The sequence below is a fragment of the Electrona antarctica genome (genome assembly GCF_951216825.1).
Source record: "Electrona antarctica genome assembly, chromosome: 12".
Taxonomy (NCBI): Eukaryota; Metazoa; Chordata; class Actinopteri; order Myctophiformes; family Myctophidae; genus Electrona; species Electrona antarctica.
Window position 1 is genome coordinate 22,380,035 of NC_136793.1, and position 24,094 is coordinate 22,404,128.

Here is a 24,094-nt window from a genome sequence, read left to right on the forward strand (position 1 = left end):
GGGGCCCATTTGTCTATGCCAATTATTAGCTCTTTTTAATTCACCTTAGATTCCACCACTGAATGACCCATTGCATATAGTCAGACATACACAAGGACATTTTAACTTTTTTTTATCTATGGCTTCTGGATTTAGAACAAATTTAAGTCAGCAATGATTGAAGTCACAGTATTGTTAAACTGTTGGATCCTAACAAAAATAGAATTGTATGTATGTGTACGTGTGTACATCACAACCAATAAAATTAAAATATTGCTGCCTAGAATTCCTCCCAGAAATTAAGGAACTAATGGAATATTCTCCGCCAAGGAAATGCTACACATTCAGGTAAAAGAAAAAGAAAACTATATAATATTTTTCTTAATCTGTTTTTTCAAATACAAAAAAAAGAGCAGCAAATTTCAATGGTATACCACCATAGCCAATGAAAAACTAAAGGAATGCAGTTCTCAAAAAACAACACTGGGTGGCACTAGTGCTTCAAACTTAAAAAAAAAAAGAAAACGTTGGGGTGGCACTAATGCTTCAAAAATAAAAACCCCAAACCTGAACAGATGCTGAGTCGAATGTTAAAAGAAAAACATGCAACACCTAAATATACAGAGACTGCTGCTGAATGCTGTGACCAACATGGTCAACAGGAAATATTTTTTCAAAAGGAACCGATTTTCTTCTCTCCAAACACGTATCAATCAGATATATTGTGAGATGAAACACTGTAGTTTATGTTGGTTGTCTGCCAGCTGGAAGCGGGGGCTGACTGCCAGGAACATGCCGCTTCTTTGCTGCTCCTCCACAATGACCTGCGGACACAGACATGTAATATAAAATAAGACACATTGATATCATAATTTCAACAAGGGTAAAAAAACAAACAAACTGAAAACTAACACCTATGCAATTCCAAATAATGTAAAACAGAATACAGTACTTAAATGAAAGAAAGAAAATACAGTAAGAAGAATCAACCGTTTATTGACAGTAGTGGTTCTCACATGTGACCTCGGAGTGAGACTCTTAACTATCATCCCATCATCTTTTGCCTTTGTTAGCTGCATAAAATCTGCAAGCAGCTTTCCCTAATTCCCTTCTGACATGTGGAATTTATAAAGCCCGGAAGCCTCAAGCAGAAACATCGATTGATGTAAAATGGTATAGAGAAGGGAGATAATGCGACAGCCTGTATATGAAGCCTTTGTGGCTAAATATAGTGCTAGTGCTCTATTTTTGCAGGCAATGATTTCCAAACCACAGAGTACTACTGTACACATGCAGACTTGCAGAGGGTGAACTGAATGAGTGCCAAACTGTCTCCAGCGATTTAAAGACCAAAGCTGAAGCACCCATGCACTGTACATGGCATCTCCATGGTTGGGAATATGCAGGGGCAAGTGTTGAACTTCAGTCCACCCCTCTTCTAATTAAGACTTATGCCCCTTCAGCTCTATTAATTCCCTTTAGAGCTCAACACTTCACCAACATGTTAATTTGTCCTGACCAAACTCAGTGTACAGCTGAATGTCTTGCCTGGTTACTCTGAATTGGGTAGGTAATATGGATGGAGTATTGAAGAAAACAAAAACAAAGTGTTGCGATAGTATCAATTATGGCCTTTAGTTGCTAAGACTAAAGCCATTGCTCTCTGGATTCAAATTTGATCTTAACACTTCTGCCAACAAGCTGGCCAGACTATAATCAGTGGGCTTAATTTCTTGCTTGATAACTTTAAATTGGATGGGGATGGAGTATCAAGATACTTTTAATTCAAATCCTATTACATTGAGAAAGTAGTAATTATTATCAATTACAGGCTTTAGTTTGGTTTGGGCTCACAAAAAGCTTGGTACACCTGGGGTCTAGTTGGTGACTGAATAGAAATTCTGAACCGAGGCTGAAATTCTCTAGTAACCGGGTGCTCCAATTCTGTTCAGAGTCGGAGCTACATTTAGACACACAAAAAAACAACACACAGGCGGCTGTCACTTACCCCCAAGTCTATTAGAGTTCTCACTGCAGTGCGTGCCATTTCCTCTGAGCAGCTCTCTATGAAATGTGGCACAAAGACTTGCATACATCAAAACCACAGACAGCTTTTCAATATTCTTTTTAAACACCACCTCCAGTTAATACTAAAGCCATTACCAGTCGGGTGGATGGCATTTTATGCAGCGTAATGCTGAAGAGCATGATTCCTCTTTGCCTTATTTCATATGGTTCTTTCTTTTCCACCACAAGAATCAAGCAAACTGCACTGTGCTGCTGTGTAAGATATTTTCTGTATAACTCTGGGAACTCAGCCTAAAAAATGGCAAAAAAATGCCGATCTACAAGCTCACAATGCGCCACAATGTGACGCATCTTGAGCTTGTAAATTTGCTATTTTATTTTACATATTTCTTTAATGACGTATCTCCCCCTTCAGGGATGGATTCAGTTTTAATAGAAACTCTACAAAAAACTATCAAATAACTTCACAGGTTCTGGAAAGTTTCAGGTTATGATGAGGTTATGGGTTACCCTTTGTAGTCGAATAGAGCCATTACTGAGGAAGGCAGTGTGATATTTGAAGTGTGGGAGTATTAGTGGTGTGTCATGCTCGTTGCACGGTACCAAAACATTGACGTGCATGCGCAGGTACGGCACGGTACGGTGAACACGTGTGCCTGCTAGAACGCGCTCCCCAAGATTCAAGAGAAGACGCACCAAATAGCCTACACAAATCCAGTGGTTAGTTGCATAACAGGTTTACTGGCAGTGAACGCGCCCCACTAGATTCACAACGTGTCAAGTACCCTATGGCTACTTTGCATAACAACAGGTTTAACTGTTTACTTGAACGTTCTTATATATGGTATAAAAGCAACACAGCACCATAGAAGTACTGCTTCTATGGTGTTCCGTTTGCATGCAACAAGAATGCATGCTCCTCCATCAAAGAAGAAGAGATTCGTCCAAAGCAAACTTTTTAGTTTCGCTAGTGGAGCACAGTAAAGAAGTTGTCTGAATATTAAGTCAAATTTTTTGTTTGTGTGTCTAAAACTCTCACGCACATGGACTGAACCAGTAGGAAGAGGTATAATAAAGAGCTTTTAAATATAGTCCATTAAGAACTTAGGAAAATCGATTTGTGTGTGAATGTGGGTGCATGTGTGAGGGAGAGACCTGGTCGGTGGATGCAGGAAATTGCACTCACCGTAGTGCTGTCTGTCCTTATCCGCCATGTTGCACAGATGCGAATGTATTTGAGCAACACAGACAGCCTCTGTTTGAAAAAAAACATTGTTCAGTACTATATATACTATATATATATATATATATATATCGTTGCTGTCGGGAAGACACGTGCACACGCGCACACGCAGATACACACACACACACGGCAAATGGAGCCAGATACTCCATTCCAAAGGGAAGTGCATATTGCATGCTTGGTCTACCATGACATGTAACTGGTTCCACGTTCAAGTTAATAATATATCTATAATGGTCGATCCATAATGGTCTAGCAGTATAGTCTTATAGACTAGTAGTGGTCATTAATAATCATGAAAGGTGGGTGAGCTGGAACAAAATGGGAAAATGGCTTGTATGGAGAGATCGCAAGTATCAAGGACACAGGAGGACACACATTCATTATTCAATATGAGTTCATACAGGGCACAATCTGTTTTAATACTCTCAACAGTCTCCCATCTACAAAATGGACACTAACGTAACTTAATTTGTATACTCTACAAACAATTAATACAACAATGAATACACATTACTGTGTATATATACACGTTACATGTATATTGTATATAGTAAATATTCCCTAGGCTGGAGAGGCACGCGCACACACGCACCTGGCAGAGGAGTACAGAGGAGATCCAGTCCCTGTGTGGCCAAGCGCAGTGCCCTCAGATGCCCAGATAGCAAACTACAGAGGAAGAGGAGCATCTCTGGACACTGGGACGGATGGCTCAACTAGAGGGACAAAAACAATGTCAGGAGGTTGATGGGAGGAGGGGGTTTGATGAGATATAGCTGGATGCACAGACAATGACAGAGCAATACAGACCAAGTCAGGATGATTTACACGTTGGTCAACTGTACAAAGACAGGACTTTAAATCGGGGACTAAGGCGTGTGAGTTGAGATTGTGTGTGTGTGTGTGTACCTTGTAGAAACGTGACTCTCCATCCTCAGAGTCAGACTCATCATTGTATGGGTCATCAGAGGTGCTCCAGGAAAGGGTGCCCAGTTTCTTGTAGGCATCACAGGCAGGAGCATCCCTGAGAACCTGGCCACGCCATACAGAGAACAAGAGTCAGGTAGGAGGAGCAATTTCTATTGTGCGATAGAAGTGTTTTCATATAAAATGTATATAGGATAGATATGTACTACTGTGTGCATCAGGTTTGCCACCTTGTTCGTGTTTTATTGATTTCCGGGCATGCGTCGGTGTGAGCTTTAACACCTTTAGGCCTGGGCTGCAAAACAGATATTTTCTACCACCGTTTAAAAAAAGATCACACCCGTGTGAACTGAGTGGTGTAAGGTCTTATATAGACTGATCAGCTGTGGTCTGACGTAATGTCTGACGTAATGAAATCACACCCGTGTGAACTGGGTGACCATAGCAACCGTGCTCATTTTTTGGTACGAACAGACAGATAGACAGACAGACACGTAAACTAACAAAGCCAGTCGTAGGAGTGGTTTACACCACTCAAAAAGCTCTGCCCATACGACAGAGATATCTGTGTCCACACACAAACGCAGAAACGCATTGAACACAGGAGAAAATCACTGCAGTAGAAGGTTTCAATTGTAGGCTATATTATATTTGATTTTATATTTACACTTACGAGGTGCCAAATACATAGGCCTATCATATTTTTGTATTAATTAATAAGTACCGCATTTTAAAAGCCACCTAAATTGTGAGTGGAAGTGGAACATGTTTCTTTCATTGTCTGTCAGCATGTCACACTACTGTATGTGCGTAAATCTCCAAATCCCTACTCTCAACTTTTCTCTCCATTAAAAAATGATAGACACTTTCCAATCCATTTCTCTGGCCAATCCAAGTCCTGCACAGCGTCCGCAACCAGTTGTGAGCTTGTAGAGTGGCTATTTTCGAGGTGTATAATAAATGTCACGTTATAATGTAGGCTAATAAAGGTTCACGCGCACACATTGTCGGCATGCAGGCACAGTGACAACGGAATACAGTCAAGGGTGCGCCCCTTATTACCTAAACAGGAGAGAGATCTGCCATATATGCGCACGGTGACCCACTGTATACTTTCATCTCACCAACCACGCTATTTGATGCGATCGCATTCACATCTCTCTCTGCACCCTCTCTCTCTCTCTCTCTCTCTCTCTCTCTCATGACCATGAAATGGAGAGCAAAATACAGCACGAGAATAGTTTCACATGGCTATGCACACACCACGCATAGACTTGTTGTTGGTGTACTGCGCAATGGCATTTGGCCTGGGTCCTTAATGGTAGGTAAAAATGATATGCGCTAATGAGCGGTGACGTCATCGTTTCTCAAAAACTCCGTTTCGCATGACTACACATATCCATTGATCCGGATAGTTTAGAAAATCTTCACTTATTTATCCGTTTCCAAAAACCTCCGTTTGAGTGGCCGAAAACGCCGTTTGCGTGTGGCTGAAAGGCCCAAACGCACAAAAAAATGTGCGTTTTCCAAAAGATCCATATAGGTGTAGCCCAGGCCTTAGTCTTACCTCCTCCATGATCAGGACGCCACAGCGTACCAGGCTGTCCACTGCCTCCACAGCAAAACCGTTCGCAGATTGACAAGGCTGGAGAGGAGAGAGAGGGAGGGAGATAGACAATGAGAGAGCTATTGGGTGAGCTCAGTTCTACTTCTCAATGCTTAATGCTCTGATTTGCCTCGGGGACAACAGGGAGTTAGCGAGGCCAAATAGCTTTGACGCATCAGACATCTGAGAATTTCTGAGGGAGGACAGGTGCCAGACAGCATTAAATGTGTAGCGGAGATGTTGGTTAAAATGAGAGGAGGAGAGATAGGAGGCCGCAGGGCCAGAGGTAAGAAAGGTATTTGCCGGTGAGAAATTGGAAGCTAGACGCGCCTGCAAGGAAAAAAGGACTCGACGAATGGAAATGAAGGCAGCAGCGAGCAAAGAGGGCAAGAAATAGTATTTATGGCTTGGATTAAGAGCCCTTGATGTCAGATGGAACGCACGCACGCACGCACGCACGCACGCACGCACGCACACACACCACACACACACACACACACACACCACACACACACACACACACACACCCCTCTCTCTCGCTGGCTGAGTTAGAAGCGGCGGTGCAAGATGAATGGTTGTTCGGCTCCATTAAATGTCCACTGAATAAGATACGCTGGATGGACCCTGGCGTGTGTGCGTGTGTACGTGCATGTTTATGTGTGAAGTGAATTGATGCTCACCGGCATAAAGCCCGGAGGCAAGAGGTGGCAGAGCTGCAGGGCTCGCTCGGTTAGCTCCGTCTGACACAGAGCCACATCAAACTCCACGTCAGCTTTGGCCTCGTCACCACCCGCCTCAGCACTCCTTACCCCGCTGCCGATGCCACTGCCAGCCACGCCACACAGCATTGCCGACACTGAGCACGCTGGGAACACACGCATAAGCTGTTTAATCCTTTCGTTGGATAATAGAGATGGTGCAGAAACACGTCACTTAGACAGGCCTTTTCGACAACACAATGAACATGTCTAAGGATTATTTCTATAGACTCTGCCCTTAAGACAGAGTAAGGTATATTGACAAATGGAAAGTTGTAGGCATAACACTGGGCCTATGTAGGCCTGCATACTAGCATAGACATGGATAGGTGAAATGGGCTGAGCAGCATTGTGTTAGTAAACACAAAATACAGATAATCAAAATGTTACTAGACAGCTTATATCACTTCTTATCCACTGAATCGGAATCAACTTTATTGTCACATCACAGGTTTCCAGATTTAAAGCAGTGGTCATTTTTATGCAAGCTCCATAGGGCGCCCTGGCTGGCCAGGCGGAGGTAGTTTAGAGACCAGGATTACATGGCCAAAGCATTTTCGGGGGTCCCCAGCCAAAAACGTTGGAGACACGGGGAGAACATGCAAACTCCACACAGAAAGGCCCTTTCGCCACCCCGCATTTAATGGCCCGAATGCACCTTTTCCTCAGCGGTGGCCGAACGGTTTGCGGAGCGGTCTTGATACCGGAAGGTCGCCAGTTCGTATCCCCGGACCGGCACGTTAAAATTACCACCGCTGAAGTGCCCTTGAGCAAGGCATTGAACCACTACCATGAAATGTTCTATGAGCAGGGCCTGGCTGTAAACAAGTATCTGATGCTTAGTCCAGTTACCCTGGGTAAATATAGTAACTTTGCTTTGCTTTGCCTTGTGGCTGTTAAATGAGTCTCATAAGAGAATCTGCTGAAAAACCACTCACTCATTATAGCATACTGTAGTTTTGCTGAATTGGGATTATTGAAGGATTAACAGGGCCAGGGGACTAGAGAGAAGGACGTTTTCCAAATTAATTGTTCAATATCTTGTTTGGTTTAGTTTTTATATTACTATGCACTTTATAATTTGGTTGAATAAAATCTTCCTCGAAAGTGTTTATTTAAATCTCTTTACATTCACTTCATAATCACAGGTTATGAAGGCCTTTGAGCGGCTGGTACTGAACCAACTGAGACCAACGGTCGGTGAACACCTCGACCCCCTGCAGTTTGCTTAAGGCCTGGACAGAGTCCGTTTTGTGCTTTGTGTGGTGGAGTCAAACGCACATAAAAAACGCAAGTTTATTTTAATCCTTACATAGTCCCTCCGTCGCTATTGTAGGCTTACATCGGTCTATAATCAGTATTAATGTGCAAGCATCTACTCGTCCAGATAGCAGCTGTGACACCCCCTGCAGTAGATCCATTTTACTACATGCGATGCGTCAAATAATGTTTAGATTGTATAAACTGTACTGACGTGCCACTTTATTTTTTGTTATGAGTTGAGATGTAGTTAAAACTGTAGGCTATATAATGAGTTTTACACTATATCGTCATAATTGAAGTAGGCTATATACCACTGCCTGTGCTGGCCAACTTGTTTATTCTAATTGAATTGACCCAGTTTTGTGTCTTTTGCTAGTGATGTAATCAATTAATCATTGCGTTCACACGGGGCAGATTGCAGTCTACCATTCATTGTCAAAGGAAGCCAGCGACATGAAGTTCATTACTAGTGGATGATCATCTGCAACGGAAAACACGGTTTGTTGGTCGTGTCTGTAAATGGTCAAATTGTCACCAAATGGAAACATGGGATTAGGAGACACAGAATCAGAATCAGAATCAGTTTTATTGTCACATCACAGGTTTACAAGGTAAAGAAGTGGGTGAAATTCGTTTTTGTACATCGTTCCCATCGCAACGTTAATTTCCATAGAAAGAAGAGGGGGGGGGGGGGGGGGGAGAAGAGGGGTGGGGGGCAGGTGGGAAGGAGATCAAAACAAGAGAGCAACAGAATCTACATATTTACAAAAACCTGAGATAATAATAAAAAAAAACTAACTAAGGTGCCTGAGCATAGCAGCAATGTATGTATACTGTGCATGTTATACTTATACTGTGCATATACATATGGACGTTAAGGTGCACAGGTGCACACACTCTCTCCGCTGTAATTCCGCGGAGTTCTCGTCTGAACACCAGGGCTGGACTGGGTAAAAAATTCAGGGCTAACATTTGGCCCAAAAACATATTAAAGCAATGGGGGCAGCCCAATCATTGGGCGGCCCACTGCCCACTGGACATGATAATGTCCAGTGGGCAGGCCTGATAATCCAGGCCTGATAATCACTGACGAGTTTGCAAAGCAGTGCTTTGAACGATGATGTCATGTTGTCCTGTGTAACTTTCAATGTGTTATATCCATGCCAATCGTGTTTACGTTTACAACTCAATGTGCCGGTGGAAGTGTCATCCTCTTTCAAGAGGGATGGAAAAGCCTTCTTGCTCTCTGCTGCGGCGTGCTGCCAAAGGATGCCAGGGGTACTTTTGCTGTCCTCGACGCAACGCAAGCAATTGCTTGCATGGGGTTGGGATCCGATCCCAACCGGACGCATCGCGACGGATCACGTAACTGACATGACGCAAGGGGAGAAATTTCTCTCACCCTCCGTTGCGTATGTCTTCTTGCATCGATTACGTTCGACTCTGTAAAGCACTTTACCAGGCAGACATCAGGGTTGATGACACCATCATATACCTGCTCAACAGGGCCATCACACACCTCAACTCCCTGGGCAACACAGTCAGAATTATGTTTTTTGACTTCTCCAGCGCCTTCAACACGATCCAGCCCCTACTGCTTGTAGAGAAGCTTGTGCTCATGGGGGTTGAACAAGGACTGGTGGCATGGATCACTAACTACTGTACCTCTCAGGCAGACCACAGTATATGAGACTGCAGGGTTGTCGGTCAGAGGTGCTGGTGCGCAACATGGGAGCCCCCCAGGGCACCGTGCTTTTACCCTTTCTGTTCACCCTCTACACATCGGATTTCCGCTTCAACTCCGAGACCTGTCACCTTCAGAAGTTCTCAGATGACACTGTGGTGCTCAGCCATATCTCCGGCGATAACATTACGGAGCATGATGGTGTGGTGGGGGCTCAATGCCAGCAAGACCAAGGAGATGGTGGTGGATTTCCGCAAGATCAGGAGAGAACCTCCGGTGCCCAGCACCATAAAGGGGGAAGTGGTGGACAGGTACAAATTCCTTGGAATACACCTGAACAACTCACTGGACTGGTCGGACAATGCTGAGACACTTCACAGCAAAGGGAAGAGCAGGCTGTTCTTCCTGAGGAGGCTGAGATCGTTTGGCGTGTCTAACAGAAGGTTACATATGTTCTACCAGTCTGTTATGGCGAGTGCTCTCTTCTTCAGAGTAACGTGCTGGGGGAGGAACAACAGAGCGGGTGACACTCACAAGTCACAACTTAAACAGGCTTGTGAGAAAGGCAAGCTCCGTTGTGGGGTCCCGTCTGGTGGCAGTGGAGGAGGTGGCCAGGGTAAGAACAGCAAGGAAGCTGGATCCTGAATAATACCTCTCACCCTCGTATATCTTTTCTACGTCCGAGCATAGACATGGTAACGCCCCGCCTGCCTCTGCCTCTGCCTCTGATGAAGCCTTACCAGAGTTTCCTCCGAGGTGGAAGATAGGCTATATGCTGGATAGTCTGCTGCGAGATTTTGTTTTCGCAGATGAGTAAGCCTGGGACCGAGGCTACGAGGTTACTCCGTGGTGGGAAATAAATAAATAATACAAGTACGATATAATACAAGAGAATGACAGCTTGGCACGCGCGACAGTAACTTTTATTTGTGTAGAAGAGGCAAACTAATATTGTTTATGCTGTTGACCTGTTTATTTGTATATGTGTAAACTTGAAACATTATTGTACTGTAAAAAGGTCTCTTTTCCCTTGATCTTTATCTTTTTTAGTATAATAGTATTAGTTTACTATAATTAGATTAATACACGATAATCAACACTAACACTTTAATTTAGAACACATCCAAATCAAATCATAGTGTTCAATCAATTATTCAATCAAAGCAAACGGTATAAACAATATTAGTTTGCCTCTTCTACAAAAATTAGTACCCTTGCATCTCAAAGGACAGGCAAGACGGGCAGTGTTGGTAGGCCAATAAGAGGAAGGCGGGACGTTACCATGTCTATGCTCGGACGTAGAAAAGATATACGCCTCTCACCCCCTCCACCTAGAGATAACTGGGTGCTGGAGTAAGCGTGGCAACGACAGATTCACCCTCCCGACACGTAGGTGTGAAAGACTGAAGTCCTTTGTGCATGTTGCTCTGAGAGGCTACAATGAGTCAAACAACGGCCGTTTGGTTAGGACAATCGAAACCTAACCTGGAATATACAGGGGTTCTTGTGATGTTTTTTTTTGTTTGCTCTGTAGTATTTTATTATTATTATTGTTCCTTGATGCATCTTGTATGTATGTATGTATGTATGTATGTATGTATGTATGTATGTATGTATGTATGTATGTATGTATGTATGTATGTATGTATGTATGTATGTATGTATTTGGTTAAAATGGGTAAGGTTTTAAAAGAGGCAAAAGCATGCTCTGTTGCACTGGCCTAAAAGTGGGTCCTCTAAAACTGCTTCAACTTCTGAGAATGTGTGTTTGGTTCATTAGCCACCAGATGGCATACCTTATAAGTATGTATGTATGTCTGTATGTCTGTATGTATTTAAAAGGGGGGCTTTTTTGTAAAATCCCAGCCTACAATACCTTAATATATTTAAAATCCAAAGTAAGGTTACCAGTGAAGGGCAACCTGCCTATTCACTGGGGACTATGCAAGGCAGAGGCGTCCACCCCCCTGAGTCCAAGTTAGACTAGACCGCATACCTAATGTATGTATGTATGCATGCATGTATGTATGTATGTATGTATGTATGTATGTATGTATGTATGTATGTATGTATGTATGTATGTATGTATGTATGTATGTATGTATGTATGTATGTATGTATGTAAATGGTGCATTTATATAGCGACTTTATCCAAGGCGCTTTACATAGATTGTGCATCAATTCACCCATTCACACACCGATGGCGGCGGAAACCATGCAATGCACCAACTAGCACATCAGGAGCAATTTCGGGTTCAGTGTCTTGCTCAAGGACACTTCGACACTAACTCGGGGAGAGCCCGGGTTCGAACAGGCAACCTTGCGGTTACCATCCAGCCACTCTACCCCTGAGCCACCGCCGCTGCCATGTATGTATGTATGTATGTATGTATGTACGTACGTACGTACGTACGTACGTACCTACCTACCTACCTAACTACCTATCTATTTAATGAAATATTACTCTTAAAATATTAACCGCTTTCTAATAATCAGCATCAGCTCAGAAGAAAACATGCTGGTCGACCCATATTGGATAATACAATCCCAGTGTGTCATACACAGACTGGGGTGAATCGAGGATCTACTAGCTAGCAAAGCATCACAGTGACTGCATATCCACTTGGAGCTTGGCATCATAGTGCTGCTGATTACTTTTTCCTTTGCTGTCAATAGCAACAGCGCTGAGACCTCAGCATGTTTCATATTGCTCAGACTGTCAGAGTGCTAATGGAAAGAAATATTTCTTACAACCAAAGAGTTGTCACTTCGATAAACAAGCCTTTGTTAGTCTGCCTGTCAGCGAAAGTAGCTCTGACCAGCGCTTCCTCACAAGTCACTGTTTTGAGCTGCCAACTATAAACAGTACAGTACAACTCGGGAGGGGAGCAGGCATTGAGGCGCAGATACAAAATGTTCAAGACATGGACGGTCACTTACCGCCAACAGCCTCCAATATGAAGGTGTGTGTGAGAATGTGGGTATGTTGAGAGAGACTCAGGGTGGCAGAGAGAGAAGGGCGAGGGATGATGAACGGGTCCTTCCTAGGAGTGTAGGAGGAAGAGGGGGTTAGTGATGAGGTCAAGTTTGGTTGGTACAGCACCAACCCCCCCCCCCCGCCCCCCCACACACACCATTTCTGCCTGCTGAAGACCAACCTGGAGGGTATGCCTGCGATGATGAGGTGAGGGGTGAGGAGGCGAAGAGAATGGTAGACTACCTCCACCAAACTACCCCCGAACCCCACATCCATATCCCTCAACAGAACCTCCTCTATCAGCCAGATCACATCACGGCAGAGGGCAGATAGATGCACACCCTGGAGGACAAGGATAAGTGATTGAGCAGGGAGAACATTTCTCAATATGTAAAAACAATATATTGAAAACAAAGCAATAGAAGCAAACTAAATAAAAACTGTCACTGACAGGTTGACTGCTGCAGAAGTAAATGTTAATGCAGGATATCCAAGTTATTTACTACACGTTTAAACTGCAAAAATCTGAAAAGACAACAAGATAAAATTGTCGATATAAATGCTTTTGAGGAGGTAATCATCGGGGAATGTAATACCTGTAGAGAGATGAGAAAAAGTAATAACCAAAGAAGTGATACAGGAAATAAGTGTCGATAACACGCCAGGCGTAGATTAGATGGAGATGAGGGAGCAAAGCTCAGGAAAACATTGATGCATGCTGACAAAATATAGAAACCATTTTGGTTTATGGACCAACTGGAGTACTTATGGGTGCTTTGTTTATGCTGTAGTGCTTATTGAGGGAACAACAAGCATCTCTGACATTACCATGGGTGCAATCATCATCCGATTCATTGTCACACACACACATTGTCACACACACACATTGTACACACACACACACACACACACACACACACACACACACACACACACACACACACACACAGTCACACACACAGTCACACACACACACACACACACACACACACACACACACACACACACACACACACACACACACACACACACACACACACACACACACACACACTCTTGACATGTATATTTATGTCTGCATAACTAGAAGTACAGGAATACCTTGTACAAAGGACATAAACAGTCAGACAATAGGAGAATAGGATATGAGTATAGTTGACAGACTTATCCGAGAGAGAGAGAGAGAGACACACACACACGCACACGCACACGCACACCCACGCGTACCTTGCGGTGTCTGTGCAGTAGAAGACCAGACATCACACTGGTGGACATCACAGCCATGCAGGAAGTGGTGGCTACACAAAGTGTGAACAAAGCAGAAACACAACGCCAAATGTCTCATCAAGATTAATGGATAGAGATACCTTTATTGATCCCATGGGGGAATTTCAGGCGCCAGAGACAGCACAGCAGTAAAAGTGCAGGGCATAGAAGTACAAGCAGAATAACATCAGAATAAAGACAACCTCAAACAAACATGAAAACAAGGCAAGTAGACGTATACTGTACACCCTATACAATCATCTTGCCTGGAGCAGAACAAGAAGACACAGATGTAGCGAGTGGATGTTAGAATAGTCACACAAGTTCAAAATGTTCCATATTCGTGCATCGTTATACAATCTGAACAAGCAAGGGGAAAAAAAATTGTGATTCAGCGGAGGTACGTAATCCCAGACTTACAGTAGATGAGGTGGAGGATGAGGGCGATGCCGAGGTCACGCTCCGATTGGACGAGTTGGGGTGCACAGTGACGGGGCAGTAACCACGATGTCAGCCTCTGACCGAAAATGGAGTCGGTGCTTTAATTAGGAGAATAAAGGTCTCTTTTTATAAGTTAGCAACTGTACCACTCCATGAAGGACAGCGCTAGGCCTGATCATTAAGATTTTGCTGTCATGCTGTTGGAAATGTATTGTAGGTAACTGTCATTCATCTTCAGTGGCCGTTTGCTGCATGGCTCGGTGACAGTAATGAAGCCTAGGCTGTGTCTACTCGTAGTTATTTTTGCTTAAGTTTGTACCAGAGTTCTTGGAGTTGAATATTTTTTATTAAGTCCAGTTTGGTTCCGCATTGCAGCAATTCAAGTGCACCATTTTCAGCGTTTGCTGGGAGCCCATTAAGTATCATTACCGGTACAGAGCCAAGTGGATGACTAAGACCAGATTTCTGTGGAAAAAATAATAATGTACAGGTTTCACACTGGAAACAGAGATGAAGGCACTTTGGGTGCTGAAGGAGCTCATTATCAGCTTCAGTTATAAATGGAAATGTGCATAAAACATCAGACTGTGGCCTATCACAGGTACAGCTAAAATTATACTGCATGTATGTGAACTATTATTCATGCAGCGCCAATGTGTCTGTATGTGAGAAATACAGGGTTAAATGTTAAAAGGGCCCAGTTAGGTGCATGTGTGTGCCTATTTGAGTATTCTGATAAATTGTCTTGTATAGGCCACTGTTTTTTGTGTTGCGGCTATAGCAGAGGAAGCATGATAGTGGGGTAATGGCGAGAACGGTGGCCAGTGATGCAGGTGTCGCTAGGGGGCGGGGGGTGTGCGGTGTCGCATTTTCCCATGTAAGTCGATGGGAAATTTTAATTCACAAATAAATTAATTATGAAGTTATATTTTGTTAAATGGGGAAAAGGGCTTCGGTGGTCAATGTATGTGTGAAAAGTGAGAGCGATTGGTGCAGCCATTCATTCATTCATTCAGACAGACATTGAGTGAATTTTTGTTAGATTAGACAGGTCCTTGTGTGTATTTTCAGAGGAATCAGCTCCTCCTCTACCCTGCTGAATGTGTCGTCATCATGGAAACAAACAAAAGAAGCCTCAAAAGAAGAACCTAAGTAGGCTGACACAAATGGAATCAGTGAATGTGGAACAGATTATGAAAAGACATGCTCATTGTGTCCGTGTCACGGCCACAATGAACACGTCTTTTCATAATGTAGGCCAGGCACAAAGCACTTAATGGCTCATGCGTGGGTTACGTTCTCAGCTAACAACTCCACTGTCGTTCTCTCTGCATCCATCACCCACCGTCATTGCCTTTGAGCCTCCCACATTTGCGGCGGAATTCCAGCGTGAATTTCACAAGCCAAGCGGAGATTGACAGCTTGGGAAGATGTTCCCTGTTGGATTATCTGTTTCACTGGCACTGACTGTGTAATGACACTGCTAATTGGACCGAGTCTAAGAGGATGGGAACGCTCAGATTTATCAGGGACATGTTGCATCGTTGGCAAGTTTAAGCTTTTACGCTGTTAAGTTCATCAACAAAGTTAAGGCAAAAGTAACTAGATTTTGATGATAAAACATGCACGGGCGCACACACACACACACACACACACACACACACACACACACACACACACACACACACACACACACACACACACACACACACACACACACACACAGTTTAGTTCTTTATTTGAATCGACAAATTACAATTAATTTTACAAGGAAACAAGCACAGCACAGCAGTTTACTACCTGTTGGTGAAAATGACAGGTAGCAACAGGTCCTGTAGAGGGCGCCATCCATCCACTCTGCATCGTCCTGTCTGACATATCTCCTGTATACACACAGCACACACACACACACACACACACACACACACACACACACACACACACACACACACACACACACACACACACACACACACACACACACACACACACACACACACACACACACACACACACACACACACACACACACACACACACACACACACACACACACACACACACACACACACACACACGTCTGTAATGTCTACTCCCATATAGAACAGATAACATCAAAGTATGGCCGCAAGCGGCAAATAATGAGGTCCAAGCTCAGAATTGAAGAAATGGAAAAAACGATGTTGTTGTTCACAGTGAGATTTGAACTTGCATGTACAAGGGAGAATTATCGCACAATGAAATGAATTCATGGTTTGGAAAGCTAATGCATGTTACAGTTCTGTGGTCCTACTAATACCTAAGAATATCTCCTGCCACTAAATTATAATTTACAGAAGCCTAAACAAATAGTTCATGCTTTCAAGGGCCATAATAAAATCAGCCGCAAGATAACCTGATTGGTTTAATGCAGTGCAAAGGCTGAGTTGCTTGGACCCTTAATAACAGTTTGACTCCATAAAACACTTTACCCGCATTTTTATCAAATATTCTACGCTGCCGAGATTGTTTTATTGCCTTTGCAGCATACGCCGAAGAATTTGCGCTTTAGATCCGTGAAAATCTGCTAGTAAACACTGCCCGCATTGGTTAATGAGCCGACAAAAAAGCCACTTCCTTGATCCGGGTCACAGACAAAGAGCAAGATTGTCTCTCCCCTCTCGTTCACTTGCATTGGCCTCAATTTCCCAGAAGCCCTAGCAGCCCAGATGATGACTTGATTTCCGGTTTCGTCATCATAACGCGACGGCCTCGTCATCAGGTCCCAGATAAATCCGCTGTTTCTTTTTAATTATTTTAAAACAGCGAATTAAACGCATTAAACAAATGTCGGGTATAGCGTATTACGCACGGTGGAACACTGGATTAAACAATTAGCGGCCGTCAAACTGATAATATATTATATCTGCAAGCCATCGAATATTGAAGCTCCAATAAGCTCAGGTGATGTTTGAAAAGTTTCACTGAATCAGGTTCTAACATGCTGGACTAGTTAGGATTTACACTTTCTTGCCTCTACTGAGGTCAATTGGTTATCAATGCCACAGTCCACTCCCATCTACTGACAGTGTCCATTAACGCTAATCTGGAGTTAAACCTGCGTAACCCTTAAATCCCCAGTAACTCCAATCATTTTCTGTGGAAAAGGCAATTACTGAACTCCAGCCTTTACATTAAAATATCTTTCCTGAACATTGTAGGTAAAAGGCTGATTTACTCAGTGCAGTTAAATAGGCCACATCAATCTATGGGCTTTAATCTGGGTTTGTATAACGAGCCGTTAAACGATTAAGAGACGCTTAAGATTCTGCTTTAGTTCCGTGGTGCACCTTGAGAGAGAAAGGCTGGGCGAAGTGGATCCTCACGGTCCCCTTCCATCCTCCACGCAGAGCAAAATACAGGGTCCGCAAAGCAGAGATCAGGCCAATCTGTGGACAAATGGAACATGCACGCACACGCACGCGCACACACACGCGCACGCACACACGCACACGCACACACACACACACACACACACACACACACACACACACACACACACCAGTGTTAAACGTAGCGATCGTATCATAATAAGGCCCTGCCTTTAGGAAGTACATTACAGCAGCAATATCACTAATGAGCTGCATCTGCGATGAGCAGGAAGATAAAGAGGTAGCGAGTGGCGCGCATGCTGCCTGTGTCTGTCTGTGTGCAACATGGTGTGTGTGTGCTGCTACTGTTGTGTTCAGCAGCATTGAGCAAAATGGAGAGGAGCGGCATTATTACGGCAATTAACCCAAAGCAACACCCACTCTTCAATAACCCGCAGAAAATATACACAGGGGGCTATTGGCAATCACCATCATCTTACAAATTAGAAAGCATGCCTAATGTTATCAGCCAACTCTGGCTTGGAGGGCACAATGCTGTATTTTTTTCTCCGGGCATTTTTGATTGTGATATATTCCGTGCGAAAAGTTGTTCATTACTCCCCAAAGACATTGAGGTTACAAATGTCTCCTTTTAAGAGGTGGGTGTGCATTCTGTGTTCTTTGCTAGAGTGCTTACAATAGTGTACTGTATGGGTATGGGGAACACACACACCTGAACGTTAGCCTTCGGTACACGGTCGTATGCGATGCCCACGGGGACCAGAGAGACGTCAGACACAGCTCCCTCTGCGATGAGTTGGCTGATGAGCGCCAGCCACTGGCCACCTCCACCTGACTGCCTCGACACACCCACACTCAACGCCTGGCCTTCACTGAGCAGCTCGCAGACCAGCTGAGGACAAATGAATACATACATGTGAACAAAAATGCTAATTTGTACATCTGCTTAAGAAGTTATGCATTATAGACTGCCGTGACCTGTGGAAATAAGTGACCATCTTGTGGGCATAAATAATTAATAATAAAATGTGGCCACATATTCAGGCCTGCACACAACTGGTGCGCCAGTGCGCATGCGTCGTCAAAATGTTTTCTGCGCGGTAGATCAAAGGATGCAAGGCGCATTTGCTGCGACAGTTATATGTAGAGAATCAGGTATTCAAAAGGAACTCAAATATGATGTTATGTCCTGTAAGTAGACTTAGAAATAGTCTGATGCATGTGAAAACCATGCATCTGTCACTTGAACAACACTGGAATTACTTTATTTAAACATGGAACCTGCAGCAGTAGGTGAGTAATTAATTGTATCTGTGTAGGACGTTTCAGTGCTGCTAACAAACCTCTTGCTGCTTAACGACCACACTGTTTGTGACTGTAGTTTAGCATCTTTGTATCTTTTGCATCTGGCTGTGTGGGCAGCATAACATTGTGGCAGTGTAGAGACGTCCGTCCGTCCGTCGACCCCCCCCCCCCCCCGCTGTGCGCACCAACTTGCATGTCCAGGTGCTCCTTTGAGAACTAGCCCAAAATAATTATGTGCAGCCCTGCACATATTGCAAGACCTCAATGTGGGTTATGTGAAGTCCACACGATGGTCACCTATTTCACCATAACACCGCCATTATGGAAGAAAGAAGAGGCAAAGAGGCAGAGGATTGGGATCTGATCCGAGTTATTGTGTCTTGTCAACACTCAGAATTTCACAGAGCAGGACGTGGGAGGAGTGGAGAGGACAGGGACGATAAAGAGGACCTGTGAATGGACACTTCCAAAGATCCAGAGATACTTCCTTGGCCTCAAGTACTGTTTTCCGCTTTACAGACCAGAGAAAATTCAATTACTATTGAACAGTAGCTGAGCAGGCCTACACTCAATAAACAATAAAGGTCTATTAACAGTGAAATACAGCCAATAAACAACCTGCTTTCTCACGCAGAGCCAATGTGCTTACTCACATAAATGGCCACTGGGAGGGAGAGAGAGAGAGAGAGAGAGAGAGAGAGAGAGAGAGAGAGAGAGAGAGAGAGAGAGAGAGAGAGAGAGAGAGAGAGAGAGAGAGAGAGAGAGAGAGAGAGAGAGACACAGACAGACACAGACAGACAGACAGACAGACAGACAGACAGACAGACAGACAGACAGACAGACAGACAGACAGACAGACAGACAGACAGACAGACAGACAAAGAGATAGAGAAAGAGAGATAGAGAGAGAGAGAGAGAGAAAGAGAGAGAAAGAGAGAGAGAGAGAGAGAGGAAGGTCTCGCCTCACACATAAACAACGTGCTTACACTCCGCCAGGGCTGCAGTGCCTCAGATTAATGTCAGCCAGGGCTATTTTATTGAGCTGTATGGCATGATATTGATCTTAATGAAGCCAGTAACTCACTAAATAAAAAGTACTTTCTTTGCCAAACAGAGTATAATGTACGTGAAAAACCCTCCCCGATAACTTGATAAAATACAGATATAATGCACAGATGATAGTAAAAGGAAATTATATGAAAAAGAAAAAAGAGGCGAGTCAAAAAGCAGGGGGAAAGTGTGTTGCGTGTGTTTGAAGCAAAGTGAGAATTGTTCTGAGGTAATGGAATCAAAGACAGGGAACAAGGAGAGGGGACGGTATTATCACTCCAAGGAAATCTCCAAAGGAAACACACCAGCAAATTACCTTTCCATGAAGATAAGAGTGAAGCCACCTGCGTGGGCCTGCCTGCCTACCAGGCATAATCTGCCCGTGCTCCCCAAGGACCCCCTCCTTCTTTACCAGTTTCATTCCTCAATGCAGTTGGCTCCCACACGTCCCAAAACGAAGTGTGTTGGTATTATCATCACGGTCGGGCAGAAAACGTGTATCTCCATATTTCACTATTTCACTTTTTTTCCATAAATAATCCTATTTTATACTTCATCATCATATGACAGTGTCATAGCGTAAATAGCCAATGATGAACAAGCTCACAGCCTGTAGAGCTTGTTCAAGATTTTCTTTTGTCAGGTGAAACCTGACATACTAAAGGCCCCTTTTTCATAGCGACCTAGTCATCAATGGGAGTCTCCCCCATGCCGCCTAAGCCAATGGGAGTCGCCTAAACGCCGCCTAAGCCAATGGGAGCCAGCCAATCGCGTGGTAGCGACCTAGTCATCATTGGCTGCCTCGTAAGCTATGACACAGGCACGGCGGAAGTCTGCGAATCTGCAATGCCCAGACCACACTCTCAACCATCGACATATATAAACACCGCAGAGGAGCGGACTCAGCAGAGCGCCTGATAACTAATGTTATGAGAAAACTGGAGAGCAGGAAAGATGCACAATTGAGACCGCATTTGACGTTTTGACCCGTGTTTCACCTGACAAATATGACTACTTAACTATGTAATATTTCTTGTTTTTTTTGTTTGTTTTAGAAACCTATGCCCAAATTTGGGATGCCAGGTTGAAAGTATAAATAATGATGCAGCTTATGACGAAATAATAACTACTTTTGATCCATTGGAATGCAGGTTCTTGTTTACATTTCCTGAAAAGCAACAGTTTTGGACAAAGTAACAGTTTTGGAGGGTGTCCACTAGGGGTGTCAAAAAAAATCGATTCGAATTAGAATCGCGATTCCGTTATGAACGATTCAAAATCGATTCATAATTTCCAAAAATATTTTTTTCTGGTTACAGTTACAGGAGTTTTCACTACATGGTGTCTGTGATATGAAATGTAAGCTTACCCTAATCACAGTAAACATCATGTCTACAGTCATTTTCAAGTTACTGTAGTCACTTAGTTTTCAAGTTACTGTAGTTCAAGACTGGAGTAGATTGTGATGAAATCCTATGTATTGAATCGAGAATCATTTTGAATAGAAAATAGTTTTGAATCTGGAAAAAAAATGCTTTTGAATTAAAAAAAAACGTTTTTGGATTTTGAATCGAATCGTGACCCCAAGAATCGGAATCGAATCGTGGGACACCCAAAGATTCACAGCCCTAGTGTCCACAGCGACATTGGATGAGGCAGGCGAACGAGGAGGGGAGATGCAGGTGGCTCTCATTCTGACTGAGCTAGCCCTAATGAGGGTGAAAACGGTATGCTCACGAGAGCCGTAAAATGGTTTATATGCAATACACACACGCACACGTGAGGTTGTGCACACGTCACTTACGGTCGTCATGACTGGAGAGTACAGGCTGTCCATCTGGGCATCCTGCTCGGTGAGCATGCCAGGTGGGAGGAGGATCACTCCAAGCTTCTGCAGGATCAACCTGTGGGAGGAACCGTGAACATTAGCTGACAACATGCAATGGCTGGCTTTCCAGCATGGAGGTGTTACCTCCATGCAACTTGCATAACAGCTTGTGTGTAACATGCTTGTACTGGATGTGTGCATGCAAGTGCATACTGTACCGTAGCCAGGAGCACTTAATCTGCAGGGGACAGAGTGTGTAGGGGACTCTCAGATTGTGGCAGAAGAGAACCAGAGAGATCAGAACGCAGTCCATAATGCTCTGATGCACATACACATACACCAGCAGAGAGCCCTGGGAAACAGACAGAGTTTTAGATAATTTTATTCACAGCCACTTATCATGGCGAATGCTGTCAGACTGCGTAGACGAGCAAGACGAGAGCAAGACGAGAGTGGAAGCTCACACGCACAAAACATATTGCTGTGGTTTAACGTTTGATCAATATCGATCATCATGGCCCACAAAGCACATCTAACTTAATAACAGCCAAATGGAACGCTGAAAAGTACATTTATATGTTAAACAGAGATGCCACAGCAGGAGGACTGAAAGCGGTGAGGAAGGCTAAATTAAAGATCTACACAGTATGCATCACTGAATGTTAGAGTGTATAACCAGGTCCACACCAAGAATAGATCTAGAGTGGAGTTTTTTCCCCCCAAGCGAGAGGGTTCTCTTATTATGTGTTTGACCTTTCACATTGTAAACTTTCTTTTGGAAGACAGGTTGCATGTTTCTGGCTTGCACCAAACAATTTAAATTTACATTTCAACCAATAATGGCTTTTATAAATGATAATGATTTGCTTTTGTAAGTGATAATATTTCTAATAAAACTGGATATGTATGCTGCAGAAGTGTTAGATTTTATTGTGCAATATTTAATGGGTTGAGAATCATGCAGTTTCTTTCACGACAAAGATGATCCCTAAATTTCTAATTTTAACTGTATTTGTCCCAGGTACGTATATATACGGACATCGACGCTAGGTGGCATCATATCCCAAGTCCCAAGTCCGTATATATACGTACCCCAACGTAGACTCCGTCTATATAATGGTTGATGCCTACGGAAGCCTTTAACATTGGTCCGGTTCCCAAAGCAACGCCCCACCGTTCCAACTATGGGATTGCAAATATATTCACAGTGCAAAGCAGTGGAAGAGAGGATTTTCAAACCGTCATTTTCTAAATCAAATCAAATCAAACTTTATTTATAAAGCACGTTTTAAAACAACCAAGGTTGACCAAAGTGCTGTACAGATCAGTGGAAAAAAAACATAGACAGGCAAGAGAACACAGAATGTAAACGAGAAAACACAATCAGAAATGTTGACAAAATATAAGCATGAAAGGTAAAAATAAGCAAAACAAAAAAGAGCTAAGATAAAACAAAACCTAAAATGGACTCAAGAGGGAGTGAAAGCAAGGGAGAAAAGATGAGTCTTAAGGTGAGATTTAAAAACATTAATGGATGGGGCAGATCGAATATAAAGAGGCAAGCTCTTCCAGAGCCTAGGAGCCGCAGCCGCGAAAGAGCGTGCGCCCCTAGTGCTCTTCTTTGTTATTCGGCCCTCTAGCAGTACCTGATCGGCGGAGCGCAGAGCTCTAGCCGGGTTGTAGGGTTTCACGAGCTCGGAGAGATACTCGGGGGCCAGCCCATTTAAACATTTAAAAGTAAATAACAGGACTTTAAAATCGATTCTAAATGAAACCGGGAGCCAGTGAAGGGAGGCCAGCACGGGGGTTATATGTTCTCTCTTTTTGGTACCAGTTAATAGGCGAGCAGCAGCGTTCTGGACCAGTTGCAGTCGCCTAATTGCAGAATGTTCGATGCCAATGTATAGTGAATTACAATAGTCTATCCTGGTAGAAATGAATGCATGGATTGCGGTTTCTAACTGTTTTCCACAGATCGCCGTCCTTGGTGGATTTTCTGCCATCCACATTTCGGATTTAATTTGTGCCTGTACTGTGACGCTGGCGCCATGTAAACGCTTATTTTTATTTATTTAATTTTTGTATAATCTTTATCACAGGATTTTGTAACCCATTTTTCACCCCTGTGTCAATTATCGAATGTGATCCTGGGCTCTACACACCCTCCGCCAACCTGGGGAGAGCAACGGACTTGAACTCATGTCATGTTTCCTTCATGCATGAGTGTCCAAGTTTGTGAGGGGAAATCCGTCTTTTTGATGAACACAAAGCATGCAAAGAACGCAAAGTCTCGTTTTTAGCCCATTTACCCCGTGTGCCAAAATGAGAAATCTCGTTTTTGATTAATGTCATTTAATCCAGTAATTAA

General features: G+C 43.5%; 1 protein-coding gene across 5 annotated transcripts in view; it reads right to left on the reverse strand.

Annotated features, from left to right (window-relative positions):
- Window positions 1-96: 96 nt before the first annotated feature.
- The window catches only part of gpat2 (glycerol-3-phosphate acyltransferase 2, mitochondrial), a 164,759-nt gene continuing 140,761 nt past the window's right edge, over window positions 97-24,094 (reverse strand). For all 5 annotated transcript variants that reach the window (XM_079515533.1, XM_079515535.1, XM_079515534.1 and 2 more), the window contains 16 exons: window positions 21,945-22,078; window positions 21,703-21,802; window positions 18,256-18,435; window positions 17,502-17,600; window positions 15,973-16,055; window positions 14,152-14,270; window positions 13,693-13,763; window positions 12,647-12,807; window positions 12,429-12,532; window positions 6,464-6,648; window positions 5,745-5,822; window positions 4,160-4,282; window positions 3,846-3,966; window positions 3,194-3,262; window positions 1,988-2,043; window positions 97-803 (listed from right to left, as the gene is read on the reverse strand). In XM_079515533.1, coding sequence (XP_079371659.1) covers window positions 693-803; window positions 1,988-2,043; window positions 3,194-3,262; window positions 3,846-3,966; window positions 4,160-4,282; window positions 5,745-5,822; window positions 6,464-6,648; window positions 12,429-12,532; window positions 12,647-12,807; window positions 13,693-13,763; window positions 14,152-14,270; window positions 15,973-16,055; window positions 17,502-17,600; window positions 18,256-18,435; window positions 21,703-21,802; window positions 21,945-22,078 — 1,794 coding nt within the window. In that variant the 3' untranslated portion in view covers window positions 97-692. The remainder of the gene's footprint in view (window positions 804-1,987; window positions 2,044-3,193; window positions 3,263-3,845; window positions 3,967-4,159; window positions 4,283-5,744; window positions 5,823-6,463; window positions 6,649-12,428; window positions 12,533-12,646; window positions 12,808-13,692; window positions 13,764-14,151; window positions 14,271-15,972; window positions 16,056-17,501; window positions 17,601-18,255; window positions 18,436-21,702; window positions 21,803-21,944; window positions 22,079-24,094) is intronic.